This window comes from Pseudochaenichthys georgianus, chromosome 21 (assembly GCF_902827115.2).
Source record: "Pseudochaenichthys georgianus chromosome 21, fPseGeo1.2, whole genome shotgun sequence".
Taxonomy (NCBI): Eukaryota; Metazoa; Chordata; class Actinopteri; order Perciformes; family Channichthyidae; genus Pseudochaenichthys; species Pseudochaenichthys georgianus.
The window spans coordinates 25,290,499-25,309,012 of record NC_047523.1 but is presented as its reverse complement, the minus strand read 5'-3'; the positions used below and the strand labels follow the sequence as shown (position 1 = coordinate 25,309,012).

Sequence of the window (18,514 nt, the reverse complement as noted above, 5' to 3'; positions counted from 1 at the left end):
ACAACACGCTTATGTTTTTTTTTTTTTACAGAGCTATGACGTGAATGAGTGCAATTAAAACTAGGACATGTTTTTTTTGCCGCCTCCTGCTACCCTGTGATTCCTCACAATGTTCTCTATTATGCTGTGTTCCTGTTGGTGTCAGGTTTGGGGAAAATAGGACCCAAGTGCAGTTAAAAAATACAAAAAAAGGTTCGTTAACAAAAAGCGAGCTTTATTATAAAAAGCCAAAGGCATGAAAAAACTAGAAACTAATTAACAAACAAAACCGGGGAGCACGACTGACAGGAACAAACTTACATATGGGAACAGGCAGGAGACACGGACAAGCATGGGTGACAGTCACATGAAATGACGACGAACAGACATGGAGCACAGGGGAAGACAAGACTAAATACACAGAAGGGTACGCCGACAGGACTCGGGGAGCTGGCGTCGGCCGGAGAGCCAACAGGAGACGATGTGCTGGAGTCGGCTGGTACGCCGACAGGACTCGGGGAGCTGGCGTCGGCCAAAGAGTCAACAGGTGACGAGGAGCCGGAGTCGGGACCATGGCTGCTGGGCCCGGTACTTGAGCCGGAACCATGGCTGGAACTGGGGCCGGAACCATGGCTGGAACTGGGGCCGGTTCTGGAGCAGGGACCATGGCTGCTGGGGCCGGCACTGGAGCAGGGACCATGGCTGCTGGGGCCGGCACTGTGGCCGGAACCATGGCTGCTGGGGCCGGAACCATGGCTGCTGGGGCCAGAACTGGGACCGGAACCATGGCTGCTGGGGCCGGAACCATGGCTGGAATCCTGGCCTTGCGTCTCCTACACTGTCAGAAATAATGTGCTAAATTTGTACCTTTAGGGGTCCAACAGCTCGTCACTGGGGCAGTACCCTCAAAGGTACACCCATTGTACCCCTTAACAAGGGTACATATTAGTACCCTTACAGTTTGTACCTTATGGGGGCAAATATGTACCCCTGGGGACAATAATGGACCTTGATGCTCTAGGACTTAAATGTACCCTTGGAAATGGTACACATTTGGCCTTTAAAGGGTACTGCCCCAGTGACAAGAGCATTGTACCTTATGATGGCAAATTTGTACTCGGTACAACATGGGACACAGTCAAAAAAATATTTGTTCTCACATTTATTAACATAAAAAATAATTACATCATCAATCTATAACACTTTCAACATTTAAATCATACAATTTATGGCAATATCACATTAAAATTCATATAAAAATGCCACATCACAAAAACATATTTTCTATCAATACAGAATTTCAGAATAATGTTAAATGTATCAATGCCACACAATACAATACAGCATAACGCATTTCATTGAACAATAGCTTTCCCCCTTTTAAGTCACAATTCCCTTAAACATGTTCTTGTCCTGGTTTATTAACACTCTATTGAGTATCAACATTGACTGTGTATGCATGCAGGTGTGAATCATAAGACATTGGGACAAGAAGCTTACGGCATAGAAGCCACAGTGTGTTAACATTTAAAATATATTTGATTATGAAAAAAAGAGGAATATTCTCTGCATGTAAATCATGTAATGCATGTAATCAACAATCAACACATCTTTACATGCATATTTTACACTGTCAATTTATGACCATTGAAACATGCTGCATGTTTTTTTAATGCTTCTTGACTGCCGTGTACACGAGCAAGACATCTCTGTAACTCTAATGGGAGCGATGAAAACAGAGTATCTGTACTTGCCCCTGTCACCATCTCAAATTCATCAAGAATGTTGTCTTGGGAAAACTCCCAATAGTTCATCCATACTAGGTGGTATGTCTGCCCTAGCCTCAGGCTGTAGATCATTGTCCATGTTGTCCATATCATTGTCATTGTTTAGATCAGTGTCATTGTCCATATCATTCGCACCGCTATCAGGTAGCACGTGCTCTCCATGTTTACGATACACATGACGCCTGAATGATTTGTATAATGTGAACGCTGACTTGCAGTCATTTAGTCCACAAGTAATATTAAAGTTGGCTTTGTGGGCGTGGATAAGACCAACATGTTGAACCAGTTTCATTAAGGTGAAGGTGGTTCTTCTACACCTTGTACATCTATATGGTCGTGGCATTTTTAGTACAGTAGATTGATCATTCGGGTCACAGTGACTGGTAAGGGCTTTTCACCCACCTCAATAATGTCTAGTGTAGTACGTTGGAGAAAGGTCAGCGTATTCGTCATGTAGGGTGGGTAAGCTAAGTTGAAAACAAAGTAGGCACAGAAGGCTGAAATTACCCCATCTTCAACTCCTGCGCCCCTGCATAGATCCACACTGTCCAATTTGACCAAAACCTTCCTGGTAAAGGCCATCTTCCAGTCGGTGTCTACCAACTGGACAGTTGGGTAGGGACTTGGAGCGTCGTGCTGTTCAGAGAGAAATAAAAATTACAGAACAATGGTGAAGTTAGCAAGTTATTAAAACCGATCCAGCTTCATGATCAAGGCTCCATACCATCATCATAGTCTAGCAAAAAACAGCATGAAACTTAATTATTACAATTTTCTAGTGAGACAAAAACAAGTGTTTTACCCCTGTAGATTATAAGGGATTAACTCCATACCTGTCCCAATGTAATGAACTGGTCGTCCTTCTCTTTAAAGATGTGGGGCAGCAGGATCAGCACAGCACGGAAGTCCACATCTGTAGGACAAGGTGGAATAAGTCAAAGTTAAACATTTAAACGTAATTTGAGATTCTCAAATGAGATTTTCAAGACCTAGCCTAGTTGACTGCCTTTTGATAAGAGTGCACAAAGCAGATGGAAATCACTTCAGGCAACATGTTGACTTTTCTGTAAATTGAATGCAAAAGTTTAATGAAAACCCAGTCTGTGCCTATTAAAGCCTTTTAGTACGAGAGAAAAATAACTCATAAAATAATGATTTATTTTCTACAAAAGCGCTTTAAAAAAAGCACTGACCATAAACAAAAATAAAACGGTAGAATACCTGGTAGATCCTCTGCCAACATTTCCTCCCTCGCTTCAGAGTACATTTTGGCTAATGGGGATTTTCTAGCTTGACCACCTTCGGCACTATGCCGGTGAAGCCCTCTTTCCAACGCCGGCACAAGTTCACCGCAGATGGCTGGATCCTGTCAACCTCATCGCACAACTGAAAAGAGTTAATAGAAAGGGGAAATTCATTAGTCATTTTACCAAATCATCTCAATATTGAAGGACCAGACCAGTATTAAAAGAACTCTCTTTTCTTCTTCTCAATGAAATTGACTGTTACAGTTCCGAGTGCTATGGAGTAATAATAATAATAATAATGAGTTCCATTTATAAAGCACTTCATATTTGAATGCAAATCCCGAAGTGCTACAAGTAGTGAGCATGAACAGTATAAATAAACATTACATCAACACCAAATGTGTGCTTTGAACAACCGAAAATTGACTGAATGTACTTTCATTCATATCACTTACCCCTGAGGGTGTTCTAAGGAAAGGATATTTTTTCAGAACATCCTCAACTGTCATTCCATCCGCGATCTCCTTTCGGTGCCATGAAAAAGTTAGCTGCATTCGGTCTTTTACAACAGAGGTGTCTGGGTTCATCTTCTCATACTGCATTTGCAGAACGTGCACATGCCTCTCAATAGAGGATGCATCCTCACCGATTACAGCAGGCACCTGTTGGAAATAAAAAGTGAAAAGGAAACAGTTCAAGTTTGAAGTTCAACTTCACAATGCAACATTTTTTTTAATCTCATCTGAACTAGAATTTTGCACAAAACATTACTGTTCACAGACACTTCCAGTAAAATATTATTGTGCACAATGACTTCTCCAATCAAGGTATGCAGATACATAAATTCACTCACTCCTGACACAGATCTGCAACAGCTTCTTGCAGCTTTCGTAGACTCTCTGGCTCTCTTGTGACCAAACTTTTCCTTACTCCTTTTCACCTCATCTTCGTGGATTAAAGGTGCACGCTCTGCTTTGAATTTGCGTTTGAGGGACTGATGCCAGGTATGCCAACACAGACAATGAAACAAAGATAACCCGCACTATTAAAAAACAATTAAATGAACGTATCCAAGGAAAGCATAAACATAATACATTTGTATGCATTATTGTATTTTATATCATTCAATGTTTTCAAAATCATTACATCAGAAAATAACTAGCTGCATAATATCACATCAACTATCTTTTTAACTTACATAGCCATTTCTCTCCAGATCCTTAAGGAAGGGGTACTTCATAATAAGTGCTTGAACCACTTGCATATATTCTGTGTTGGTGGGATGCCTGTAAGAAAGATTACATTAAGGAATAAAGCTATTTATACTCTACCAACAAATTGCTGTTTAAAAGCCACAATTGTGAACATACATCTTAGCATGGATCTTGAAATTCCCACAATTCATCACTTCCCACAGTAAATGTGGCTTTGCATCTTATCTGCCTGAAGTATATTGGTGAAGCAAAGAGTAAAAATGGACAATACTGACTTACATTGTGTATTCTATTATTGCTTCATGGAGAACACGAATGATCCTATGTCGATCTCTGGATGACTTCTGACAAGCTTCTTTGTTATCAAGTTTGGTCTGAAGTTGGAAGAACGAATCCAGCAGGCAGTCTCCTCCTTGCCTCATTTCTGACATGGGGTGGGGAAGGGAGGAGATGAGGAACTTGTATTACCAGTAGTAGACAGATCAACCCCAAAGTAACACATCATTAGTGTGAATGCTGTTTAATAGTCATTTTTCAAACCAAACAAATACAAAATATATACATTAAGAGAGTAGATGGAGCACATCTTGTATAAATAAAACGGTAACTCTTGGTCTGCCAGTGTGTAGTAAAATCAATAGCTACCGTGAGAGCAGGTTACTGGTCACCATCCAAAACAGACATTACTGACCCATGCGGAGCATAAACGCATTTGATAAACGACATCAATAGCGCCTGGTTTAGTAGCTTTTATGTGCAGCCGGTCAGTGCTACACACAGTTCAGTGCTACACACAGTTCAGGGCTAACTTATTAGGAAAAACATTGACTCAGCACAACATACAATCACACCTGGACAAAGTAATAGGAGCACAAGCACAAAACTCAGCGGCTTCTCTTTCAGACGCAGCCTTACTTGAGAGACGGGATCACGTACAAGAGCTTCACTCAATCAAGCTAACATTAGCCAAAAACTAGCAACTATAATATAACTCCTGTACTCGAAAACACGCCTCTGTGTAGACAGTCCTATTCAAAACAATGGCACGTCGATAGCTGCACCATGAACTGAACTAACGTTAATGGATTAACAAGGTTTTTCAAACTTTTAAAAACACTTGTACCTCACGGCAGAAATCTGCGGACTGAGGAGAAATCACGCTGATGACGTAATCAACGGGATAACGTAAACAAAAAAAAACTCCGCTTAAAACCCCATATCAAAAAGGTACATATAGACCTTATAAATTAACGGAAAAACGACAATAGTAACAACATAAAATGAAGAGGGATTTTAAGTGAAATGCATCTCTCTTTTTTATATTCAATAACAAGAAGCATGTCAAACACAACGACATGGCAAATTAAGCCCTTATTACACTCATGAAGGCATAACATTACTGAACCGTTAACGTGCAATCGTAACAATTGTTAGGATTTCCACAGTCTTAAGGTTAACTTATTAAAGTGGAACCTCACAGGCTATTTCAGATTGACCGCACCTAATGTTAGCTTCAATAGGTTCAATAACTTTAGCTAGCTAGCTTTTTAGCTAGCAAGCAAGCCATTCGGTTCAACTCAATTAGACACGACCTTTAGATACATCATTTAACTTAGCAGATATGGTCTATAAAGCCATACCTTGGTCATGCACTGGAACCTGTATTTTTGGAGCGATAAAACGGTTAAATGGCTGAGTTTAGCAAGCTAACGGTAGCTAACCCTAGGCTGATAACGTCAATTTTCTAGATAACGCTAGCTAGCAATTTAGCCATTCAGTTCAGTTAAAGTTTCTTCAGTTTAGACAGAATAGATTGCATAGAACATATAACGCAGTATGTCAACATAATATTACCTCTGAATCTCTGTGCCTCTTCTTCGGTCACCTTTATTCCTGACTCTTCCAACTTCTGGAGAAGCTCCTCGGTTGAAAGCTCCATGGTTTGCCGCCAAGTGCAAATGACAGTTTGAAGTTTGAATAAGCAAATGACGTGTCTGCCGTTGCTACTGCTACACCGAATGCGCATGTGTGAACTCTCATTCAAATATCAAAATCCACCATTGTAGCTCTTTATTTAGCCTCATCATCACTGTTGTTTCCTGGATAAATATTTGAAATGAAGTAATTTGTTTTCCAATTCTAATATTTCCAGCCTCTAAAAGGCTTCAGCCTAAATATTACATGGAATTGTGTAGGTCTACATTACAACTCAATTCCTTCTAATCAAATTTCACCGACAATAAAAAAGTATTGTTGAACCTAGGCTTAATGAATGTGTGCACGCACAAAACCAGATTTCACAATTGCCTTAGCAGCCCTGATGCATTAACCATCCCATCCCCCAACAGCATTTTGGTCACACACTGACATCTTTGTGATTGTACCCCTATATGATGGAAAAATGGTACAGACATGGACCCTTTCTCAGTTTGGAACTTATATGTACCTTATCAACCTAGAAAAAGTACCTATTAGTACCTTATGGATCAACTATGACCCTTTGAGGGTACATCACCAGCAGTTGTACCTTAGAGAACATAAATGGACCTCCACCGTACCCTTTTTTCTGACAGTGTAGAGACCTTTTGGAGGCTCCGTGGACCTCCTAAGGAAAGGCGGGATCCCAAGAAGGGGTTTGAGGCTTGAGGATGGCACTCAGGGCTGCTAGTAAAAATGCTTAGCTTCTCAGGCAACAAGCTCCTAAGCCAGGGCCTGCTGTCAACCTCCCTGCATGCCTCGTTAAGGGCAGCCTCTTTGGCCTCTCTGGATGAGGCCCTCCTCCAGTCATTGAAAATACACTCCAGATTGTATTTAAGCTCATAAAGCTCTTGGCTAAATGAAAAAACTGCTGGGTCCATACTGGTCTGTTCGTACTGTCAGGTTTGGGGAAAATAGGACCCAAGTGCAGTTAAAAAATACATAAAAAGGTTCGTTAACAAAAATCGAGCTTTATTATAAAAAGCCGAAGGCATGAAAAAACAAGAAACTAATTAACAGAAACAAAACCGGGGAGCACGACAGACAGGAACAAACTTAAATACGGGAACAGGCAGGAGACACGGACAAGCATGGGTGACAGTGACATGAAATGACAACGAACAGACATGGAGCACAGGGGAAAACTAGACTAAATACACAGAAGTGTAATCACAGGACAAGACACAGCTGGGCAGGGGAGGAGAAACACAAGGGCAACAGCTGAACACACTCAGACAATTAGACACACCAGGGAAACTAACGACAGGGAGGAAAAACACAGGGAGAGGGACCAGACATTATACAAAGAGGAAAACATTTCAAAACAAAGGTGGAAAACATAAATCCAAAACCATGACAGTTGGCTAAAGAGGTTTTTCCGATCAGGAGTCAAACACAGGATTCCCTGGAAGACTTTTCTCAGAGCAAAATGTAAAAATATACGGGCGAAGTCATCTGAGTGCAGATCAGATTTGAGATTGTTATGCAATCAACAGGTGCAGTTCTATTTCGTATATGGCTTCGCCCTCTAAGGCTATCGCTATTGGGTTATCCCTCTGCGCCCCCGCCCAGCACTGAAACACTTGTAGTCCACGCCCACCCGCTAGGTGGGCCCCACCCTCGGGCCTCCTTCCAGTATAAATAGGAGTAGTAGTAACCATGCTGTTTCAATCAAAAAAGTGACAGGTGGTGTGACAGGTCACACCTCTCCCTACTTATGCAAATGAGCTAAGTCCCGCCCCCCATTGCGAGATCCTTTGATGTGATTGGGTACAATCATGTTAATGAGCTTAGTCCCGCCTCCCACGGTTCGAGATCCTTTTGATGTGTGTTATCACAGGTAGGTGTGAAATGCCCCCCTGTGTAGTGCCTTTGTTGTCTAATTATTTGATGTGTTGATTAGGGCAGTCTCTTTGAAGTTATGTTGTCTGGCCCCTGCCCCTCAGAGCCCTTTGTTGTCTAATCTAATTAGCCTTTGATGTTTGCCCTTTGATGTGAGGTGCTATAACAGGCAGGTGTGATTTCACACTGGTGAAAGCCTTTGATGTTAATCTAGGTGTCTCTTTGAAGTTATGCGTGAGACTGTCTACCCGCCCCCTCCCAGCCTCCCCCCTTTTCTCCACCCCTTCCTTATGGCTATGACGCCAGCAGATAGTGGGGATGGAATTAGATGAAGATAGAAATACACTCAAACTAAATTAAAAAAGACAGTCATTTCCACTTACCAAGTCACCTTTCAAATAAGAAAAATGGCAAGAGACGCCTCGAATTGGGTTTAATCAGCCTGTGACAACTTACCGCCACCCGTCCGGAGCGCCAGTCAAGAAACGAATGCAGCAGCAGTGCGGGGTTCAGACGCCTACAGCCGAAAGATCTGTGCACAAACTTATCTCGTGCCCTCTTTTTTGGTCATGTGAGCGTTCATGTGTGTTGGAGGAGGGGCTCTGTAAGGAAGTCTGAAGGAAGGGGCATATTTCCCCCCCGGTTGTGTACTTTCAAATTATAGCTCACTCGAGATGGTTTCTCCAAAATGACAGGTTTTGCATACATAAAAAGTGTATCTTACAGTTCCTTTGTGAGAGAATTACACACAAATCTGCAGAGTGTCACTAAAAAGTTTTACGCAGTGACTGACATTCTGTATGGGAGTTCACACCCGAGCTGCTGCAGGGGTTGAGTATGTTTTGGCTCTCGGGGGATGGTGGGTTAAGAGACAGATTCTTAACAAAATCTTTACACATAAATCTGCCGAGTGTCTGTAAAAAAGTCTTTAAATCAAAAAACTTGCCTTTTTAGAGTCAGAATCCTAACGAAATCTCCTCAAACAGAGTACTTCATGGTAGGAGTCCGCTTTTATACACAAAAGTGTATCTTTTCAGTAACTTTCTCAGAGAATTAAAACATTTCAAAACAGCCTTGTTTTTCACTGAAATAGCTCGACGAAATCTAATAAAACAAAGTACTTCATTATCTACTTTTTCAGCTTTTATACACAAAAGTGCAGGGAAGGTATGCTGATTTAGAACACTATCTGTGAGATGCAGTTAGTTTTAAAAAATAAAACAAGATCAAATGAAATAAAAACAGCCATTATTTTTCACTCTTTTGTAAAACGGACAGTTTCAAGAAAGATGACGCTGTGTTTATGCAGACATGCAAAATATCTGAAGCCCTATAAAAAAAAGTTACAAGTATATTGTGTTGAAAATATCTCAAAAAGTCGTAATATTGTATAATGTGATACCTGAGGATATTCTCTTTTTTAATTGTAACGACTGTGAACTAATGTGTAATTACGTTTTACTAACTATAAGAAAAGTCTCTCTGAAGAGGGGAAAAAATAAAACTATTTAAAAAACATAATCTTTGTCTTTTTATAATTACTTTACACCACTATAAGGAAACCCAATATTAAGTTTTGTGTGAGGTTGTACTAGGGATAATATTAGCATTTTGCTGTACCCATAAAGAATGTGTTTCTGCTCCATTTCACTCCATGAAGCCTCCAGCTTGTACAAGGCTCCGCCTCCACTCAACATTACATGTCCCGCCCTCCTCACCAGAACATTTAAAAGTAAGGGGATGGAAATAGATGAAAATAAATACGCTCAAACTAAATAACAGGCCAGTCATTTCCACTCACCAAGTCACTTTTCAAAAAAGAAAAATGGTCAAGAGAAGCATAGATATGGGTTTAATCTTCGAGACGCCTGTGACAACGTACCGCCATCAGTCCGGAGCGCCAATCAAGAAACGAATGCAGTATCTGTGATTGGGCTGTGTTAACTCTGGTGTCCTCCAGAGATCTCCACGCAACCACGGTACCAGAAGAAGTAGTGCATCAAGAAACCATAGTGGAACCAGCGGTGTACAAGATATTTGCAAAGAAAAGCAAAGAAACACAGACAGCATGCGAGATCAATGAAGAATTTTCACCGCCACCCCTCAATGTGGAGGAAGAAGGAGTTATTTCCAAGCTGCCAGAAGTGAGAAGAGTCCTGACAAGCACCGTCTGGGAAACTAAAAGCGGACCATCGGGGCGATGGTATTACCGTGCAAGCCATTTGGAAACGCTGGGGAAGGACCCCTCTGATGATTTTGTTTTGGAGTATTTTAACTCTACATGTGGAGTTTTTCAGACATCTGTGCGGGTGCCTCTGACTGCTTGGCTGAAAATGATTGATGAAAAAGCTACAAAGCTTAAAGAACTTTTTAAACAGAGTCAGACATCGATGGTCATTATACTGAAAAAGAATCTCACCTTTACAGAGGACTCTGCCTCCCACTCAACATAACAAGTCACACCCTCCTCACCAGATCATTTTAAACTAAGGACCCCTCAAAGAAAAACATTGTGCTTTCTACCTATGTAAAAAGAGAGTCGGGGTTGTCTTACGAAAATGTGTTATCTCTGTATCAAGATGATGTGTTTAAAAATGAATTTTGTGAAAAATACCAACTGTGTGAGAGACGTCATAAAGACACTCATTTTAACCACAGTGTTTGTTCTCTACAAATGTTTTAAGATTGTTACAAAATGTAAAAAATAAAAATAAAAGGCATGGAGACAAAATTAATTCAGGTGACTCTGGCTTTATTAGGAAAACAAACATATAATACAAATGGGTTAGGGGTTAAATGTAACCATCGTGGACTTAATAGTCTAACAAAATACTTTATCTGACTACATTTGTTCTTTTTAAGAGCACTTTTTGAAATTATTTATTTATTATTTCAGTGGAACAATCGCTTTCTTCTCTTTTTTCTTGTGTTACTAAGATACATTTAGACACTTTGGTGTATGCAACACTTGTTCAGATAAACAAGGTTTTTTCTTTTCTGATAAACTTACATATTTTAGTTATTTTCTGTTACCAAGATACTTTAAGATACACCTTGATGTAACACAGGGTATAATATGAAGTACTTGGTAAGGAAGGAGTTTTTCTTTAAGGGGTGCAAAACTTTAGAACAGGGTAAAATATTCATTAATTTGTATTGAATTGAGTTTTCTTTTTCTTTTTTGATTTTCAACATACTATTTGTACACAATGACTTTTCCATATTTCTGACATACTATACTTTTTTGACTTTTTTTCTGTAGAATCTTGACAAAACTATTACTTGTTCTTAAATGATGACCTATTGCTGGAGATGAGATGAAAAAGCTACAACGCATAAAGAACTTCTTTCTAAAAACTCTCAATTCTATAATTGACTCCCCCATTCAACGCAATAAGCCCCACCCTCCACTCAGCAAATCATCTAAAACGAAGGACCTCGCTAAGACGACCGTTGTAAACTAGCCATGGAGCAGAGAAAAGCCAAGACTCCCCCCGCGAGTTGCAGCCAGGAACAGACTACTGGACTACCATCATCACCACCATTTGGGAAACCTGAATCTTGCAGTACTACTGCTGCTCATTTTGCTCCTTGGGCCAAAACGTCTCTGTTTATGGACACAGTGAAAGCGGTGTTGGTTGATATTGTGGAGAGGGTGATACATCGGTACAGAGAAGAAATATGCAACGGGTGACGAGTCAGTTACCCCGGCCAGAGGCAACACGATTTTCTGAATGACATGTCCGATTTTTACTTCAGAAACAATTACAACGCGTTAATGAAAAGACTCTGGCTCACCGACTTCATTACAGTGATTGACCAGAGTCTTATTGAAAAAGGCATTTGCGAGGATGAACTGAGGATCCAAGGCGCTTCGGAGGCTTTTCTTCACAAGCTTATAAAATGCAGATCCCTCAAGGGTAGACTTGAAAAGATCCATGCCGAGTTGGATGGAGAAGAAGAAGACTAATAACTAGCAGTTGGATGGAGAAGAAGCCAGGGACTTGTTCAATGCAGTGACTTTTTTCTTTAAAGGGGACCTATCATGCAAAATGCACCTTTGTACGTATTTTATACATGAATATGTGTCCCCGGTGTTCCAGGGAACTCACCAAGTGTCAGAAAACACAACCCTCTCTATTTTTCTCCTTCGCCAAATCTCTAAAAAAGGGGCTGCAATGGATCTGAAAAAAACTGATCCAGATTTCAACACTTTTCTACGTCACAGAGAAGTCCTCGGCTTATTGGTCACCTCTCCACCTATCAGGGGAATGAGCCACGGCCACGTGCATTGCCAAACCTCTCATTCACATATAGGCTATCGGCAGGCTAAATCAACCCACATCTGTGTTTTTGCCTGCTCTTGCCAGGATGTCTAAGATAGTTAAACGTTGTGCTGCAAGACTCGGGACAGAGGACTGCATGCAATGCCATCAGTGGAAAAATAAATGAATCTGTGGCTAGACAAGGGACAAGGGACCTGTGCCAGAAGACCACGGCATATTTCTGTTTGTGTGTTCCAAACATTTTACGACGGACATGTTTATGAACTTGTCTCAAGCAGAGATGGGGTCGTTACTAAAAATAAGTAATATATTACATATTACTTTAAAAAAAAGTAATATATTACACTACTTCGTTACTATCTACATAAAGTAATTCGTTACTTTACTCGTTACTTTACTCGCAGGGCCGGCCCGCCCCTCCCTACAGGCAGATCACGCAGACTGCTAAAGTTTCAAATGTTCTCTTTAGTTCAGTTTCCATTGTCGCATAAGACTGATCCAGATCCTGAATGTTTTCCTATCTGACCATGGCTGTCCTCTGTCTCCTGCTATCTGACCGTGGCTGTCCTCTGTCTCTTGCTATCTGTATATTTTGCGCAGTCTATCTCTGCTCACGCTGTTGCGTCAGCGTGTTCTCCTGCGTGTTGGCCATCTGTTGCACTGGAGCCAGACTTCAGCCGAGCACGTACGAACTGCGCATGCGTGAGTGGCAATAACTCTCCTTACCAGCAGGCAGCGGTAGTGTGTATTCGTCATTCAAAACAAGCAACAACCGGAAAACAGAGAAGAAGAACTACGTGTGTGTGATATAAATAAACAACAGCTATGTGCGTTAGCTTCACCTAGCATGTGTTCTTTGCAGGTGTTTGTTGAGGTTTGATTATGACTGATTTTAGAAAGTAACGAAGTAACGCGTGTCGGGGAAATGTTAGTAACTGTAGTGTGATTACTGGATTATAAAAGTAGCGCGTTACACTACTCCGTTACCGACAAAGTAATATTATTACAGTAACGCGTTACAAAGTAACGCGTTACACCCAACTCTGGTCTCAAGTCCAACACGGATATGCCTCCAAAGTAATGCTAAACCCGGGATCAATACCAACCATCCGGGACCAGGCCAGTGAGGACACATCCAATTTTGAAGCTGTAAGTTTTTATTTAGCGGTGTTTTTCCTGATAAAGCTATCTCTAGCTTGTAGCATGTAGCTTCGCCGTATCAATGTCGCCTCAAACCCAAATAGTAATCGGTTAGGTGTTTTTGTAGCATTTTATTTTGTACGCTCCGCAGTCTTTGCTTTGTCTTTTATTTGAATTATCAGGCATTTGCTAACATGTTCAGATATACTGCCGTAATGGCGATCTGTGTGAAGGCTGTAAAGCTACGCCCTAGGCGATAACACAAGTATTTATTCTCCTATTTATTAGTATTTTGTATCCTCTAAAATCATATTGAGTAAGTTATAATAACAAACGTAATCTTCTGTAGGCAAGTGCCGTTTTTTCCAGCGTTATATGTAAAAGCTTTTGTGATTGTAGTCTGTAAGAACGATCAGATATCATCGATCTGTAAGCTAAGCTACGCTACGCTAATGAGACATGCCGTTTTTTCCAGCGTTATATTTAAAAGCTTTTGTAATTGTAGTCTGTAAGAACGATCAGATATCATCGATCTGTAAGCTAAGCTACGCTACGCTAATGAGACATGCCTTTTTTCCAGCGTTATATGTAAAAGCTTTTGTGATTGTAGTCTGTAAGAACGATCAGATATCATCGATCTGTAAGCTAAACTACGCTACGCTAATGAGACATGCCGTTTTTTGCAGCGTTATATGTAAAAGCTTTTGTGTGTTTACTTGTTTGCGCACATGAATATAAATGGGGGTGTGTTAGGATACAACACTGTGTATGTATGCGAGGGGGGACACACACCACGAGTAAAACTGAGCTAAAGCCCCGTTGGTCTGTTGTTGTTGACAAGGCCTTACCTCTAGCAACAGGCTAATTAGTGGCTAGCACTCATTACAGTCAGTCTACTGAGCTTAGCCCCTCTCCAACACATCATCTGTATTGAGTCAGAAACACAGCATGCATGTTACGGTTCAAAACTAACTCAGATTGGAAAAGGCTAAGCAAAGAGCTTTGCCAAATAGAGAGTTTTGCTAAATAGAGAGTTTTAGCCCCATCTTTTGGGATTGCAGACTATATTTATCCAAATAGTATTTTCTCATCCTGAATACTAAGTTGAGATGATTTTGTTCTAACTATGTGTTCTTCTTTACAGGCCAGCACCTCACATACTTACTAATTAGTGACAATTTGTACATCCTTTGCTATTATTTACATTTTTTTTTATCATGGTGGAAATGAAAGACTGTACCTGGCAGCCCTGCACTACAATGAAAACGCTGAGCGTGCACAAGCCACTACATCCACTGGAAACCCTCTGTATAAACTGCAGTTCCCAAAGGCCAGGAAGGGAGAATGCAGAGCAAAACCAGTAAAGACTGACCCCACATTCCGTAAGTGTTTAAAATATTTATTATACAACTATTTACAAATATAAAATAAAAAAATTAGAAAGAAGTTTCAGTTTTTTACATGCATATACTAATCTAAACCACATTTTTTGTTGTGCTTTTTTTACCATTGCACTGCCCTACGTGGCCAACTTGATGGACCTCATCTTCGACCAAGTCGTTGTGGACCCTGCACCATTATGAGCGACCTGACAGGGAGGAGGTCATCGCCGGGTATGCTACACGGTTCAATTTGGCTGCTGTCTGAACCCAACATCGACATTTCACGGATCAGGAAACTCCCTGCGTATCCTGAGGACAACGCAGGCCGGAATCACCACTCTGATCCTGCGTCCAAGGCAGGTACCATATTTTCTTCAAAAGCTTTGTCTATGTCGTCACACGTTTTGGCGTATCCTTCGCTGTAATGACAGCCGACACTAGAATAGAGATCCTCCAACAGTCTTTTAATACATATTCTGGCACTGTCGCCAATTTGGGCAATTCCACAGTATCAAGCTTTTTCTCTCATTATACTGAAGCAAAGCTCTGCCATTGCTTTTGGTATTTGTTCAACACATTCGCAGCAGTCTGTTAGCGGGAGATGATCTATAAGATTATTATGATCCGGTAATGGCTCTACAACACCATCCTCTAGTTTAAATGTCTTCACTTTGTTTCTTTTTCTTTTCACCTTCCTTCTTTTTGTCTTTTTCGTTTTCCGTCCTCTGGCCCCTTTTCTTTTCATTCGCATTCTGCGTTTGGTTTTCATTTCTCTTCTCCTTTTCATTTTGCTTTTTCTTCATTTTTCTTTACTTTTTCTTTTCTTTTCTGCTAATTTTCGTTTGCGATCTTGGCGAGTGGTATGAGATATACTGTTTCTATAAAGGTTATCTATAATACCATCTTTTAAAGAAAGATATTCTTCATATGTCATGTTATCATGGTCCTCTTTTGTCCTAAAGACCTTACATGGATATGATATAGAGGAGAGCTCTTCTTCGGGAACATCCTCTCCCCTACTTTGTAACATCCAGTCATTAAGCCCATATCCGTTATCCTGGCGATAATAAGGGTAGGCTACATCAGACTTGGTTTTTCTCAGATCCATGGCTAGTTTTCAACGGTCGTCCTTAGTTTTATATGATTTGCTGAGTGGGTGGGACTTATTGCGTTGAGTGGGAGGCCTCATCTGTAGAAAGTACTCTGTTTTATTAGATTTAGTAAAGCATCTGACTCTTAATGGCAGTTTTATGATTTTGAGGCTATTTCAGTGAAAACAAGGCTGTTTTGAACATTTGACAGATTTATGCTTAAATTCTCTCAAGAAGGTTACCGAAAGATACACTTTTCTTTTTAAAAGCTGACCACTACCATGAAAGTACTCTGTTTGAGGAGATTTCGTTAGGATTCTGACTCTTAATGGAATTTTGTCATTTTGAGGGTATTTCAGTGAAACAAGGCTGTTTTGAACATTTGACAGATTTATGCTTAAATTCTCTGAGAAAGTTACTGAAAAGATACACTTTTGTGTATAAAAGCTGAAAAGTAGATAATGAAGTACTTTGTTTGAGGAGATTTCGTTAGGATTCTGACTCTTAATGGTCCTCTCTAAATTTGATTCAGGGTTTGTTTTAAATGATTTGTGCTTTGTGTGTACAGACACACAGAAAACACTGAAAAACACAACAAGAAGGACTGTAATACACATGTACCAGACACGCTCCCCTTGCTATAACGATGACAACAGTTTTTAAATGTATAAAACCACTTTTTTTATTTTTCACACACAAAATCAATAGTTATACTGATTGTAGCATCCCCAGGACCGTCTCCAGCTTAGAATTCCCCATATTACTGGAGATATCGTGATGGAGTTTTTTCACTTCAGTCAAAATATTCATGTGTATGCTGTTTTCAACACACAGATGCATTACATCTACAAACAGAGCATACAATGAGAGCACATGATACACTTTTGATGTTTGTTTAATTTGTGAGGTAATGTTACAGAATGTTTCGGAAAATGAAGATTCCAGGACCACTTTAAATGTTTAGTTTACAATCGTTTCTCAATGACCCGAAATAGTACTGCCAGAACGAACGATATCCAAAATGTCTTCCAGTTTACAAACTTCAGCCATTCTTTTTACACAGGGGTCACTACTCGTTCTGTTTTCAATCGTCCTCATCACCACACTTATTAAAAGGGTATTGACTACATTATGATCAATATATACAGAGCGTTTTGCATAGTAGTTTCTCATTTTTATTTTACTTAAAGAAAAAAATCACTGCATTGAACAAGTCCCTGGCTTCTTCTCCATCCAACTGCTGGTTATTAGTCTTCTTCTTCTCCATCCAACTCGGCATGGATCTTTTCAAGTCTATCCTTGAGGCATCTGCATTTTATAAGCTTGTGAAGAAAAGCCTCCGAAGCGCCTTGGTTCCTCAGTTCATCCTCGCAAATGCCTTTTTCAATAAGACTCTGGTCAATCACTGTAATGAAGTCGGTGAGCCAGAGTCTTTTCATTAACGCGTTGTAATTGTTTCTGAAGTAAAAATCGGACATGTCATTCAGAAAATCGTGTTGCCTCTGGCCGGGGTAACTGACTCGGCACCTGTTGCATATTTCTTCTCTGTACCGATGTATCACCCTCTCCACAATATCAACCAACACCGCTTTCACTGTGTCCATAAACAGAGACGTTTTGGCCCAAGGAGCAAAATCAGCAGCAGTAGTACTGCAAGATTCAGGTTCCCCAAATGGTGGTGATGATGGTAGTCCAGTAGTCTGTTCCTGGCTGCAACTCGCGGGGGGAGTCTTGGCTTTTCTCTGCTCCATGGCTAGTTTACAACAGTCGTCTTAGCGAGGTCCTTCGTTTTAGATGATTTGCTGAGTGGAGGGTGGGGCTTATTGCGTTGAATGGGGGAGTCAATTATAGAATTGAGAGTTTTTAGAAAAAAGTTCTTTATGCGTTGTAGCTTTTTCATCTCATCTCCAGCAATAGGTCATCATTTAAGAACAAGTAATAGTTTTGTCAAGATTCTACAGAAAAAAAGTCAAAAAAGTATAGTATGTCAGAAATATGGAAAAGTCATTGTGTACAAATAGTATGTTGAAAATCAAAAAAGAAAAAGAAAACTCAATTCAATACAAATTAATGAATATTTTACCCTGTTCTAAAGTTTTGCACCCCTTAAAGAAAAACCCCTTCCTTACCAAGTACTTCATATTATACCCTTTGTTAAGTGTTGCGTACATTAAGGTGTATCTTAAAGTATCTTGGTAACAGAAAATAACTAAAATATGTAAGTTTATCAGAAAAGAAAAAACCTTGTTTATCTGAACAAGTGTTGCATACACCAAGAAAAAAGAGAAGAAAGCGTTGATGTTAACAAAAACTGGATTGTTCCACTGAAATAATAAATAAATAATTTCAAAAAGTGCTCTTAAAAAGAACAAATGTAGTCAGATAAAGTATTTTGTTAGACTATTAAGTCCACGATGGTTACATTTAACCCCTAACCCATTTGTATTATATGTTTGTTTTCCTAATAAAGCCAGAGTCACCTGAATTAATTTTGTCTCCATACCTTTTATTTTTTACATTTTGTAACAATCTTAAAACATTTGTAGAGAACAAACACTGTGGTTAAAAT

The 18,514-nt window shown here is 40.1% G+C and overlaps 1 protein-coding gene across 1 annotated transcript; it reads right to left on the bottom strand.

Moving 5' to 3' along the window:
• Positions 1-1,150: 1,150 nt before the first annotated feature.
• Positions 1,151-6,166, bottom strand: LOC117466368 (sterile alpha motif domain-containing protein 3-like). Its single transcript, XM_071207020.1, has 8 exons — positions 6,082-6,166; positions 4,507-4,651; positions 4,212-4,299; positions 3,867-4,007; positions 3,469-3,675; positions 2,988-3,152; positions 2,600-2,679; positions 1,151-2,402 (listed from the first exon to the last, which is right to left on the bottom strand). Exons 1-6 carry the CDS (start codon positions 6,164-6,166, stop codon positions 3,039-3,041), a joined length of 780 nt encoding a protein of 259 aa, XP_071063121.1. The 3' UTR covers positions 1,151-2,402; positions 2,600-2,679; positions 2,988-3,038.
• Positions 6,167-18,514: the final 12,348 nt, after the last annotated feature.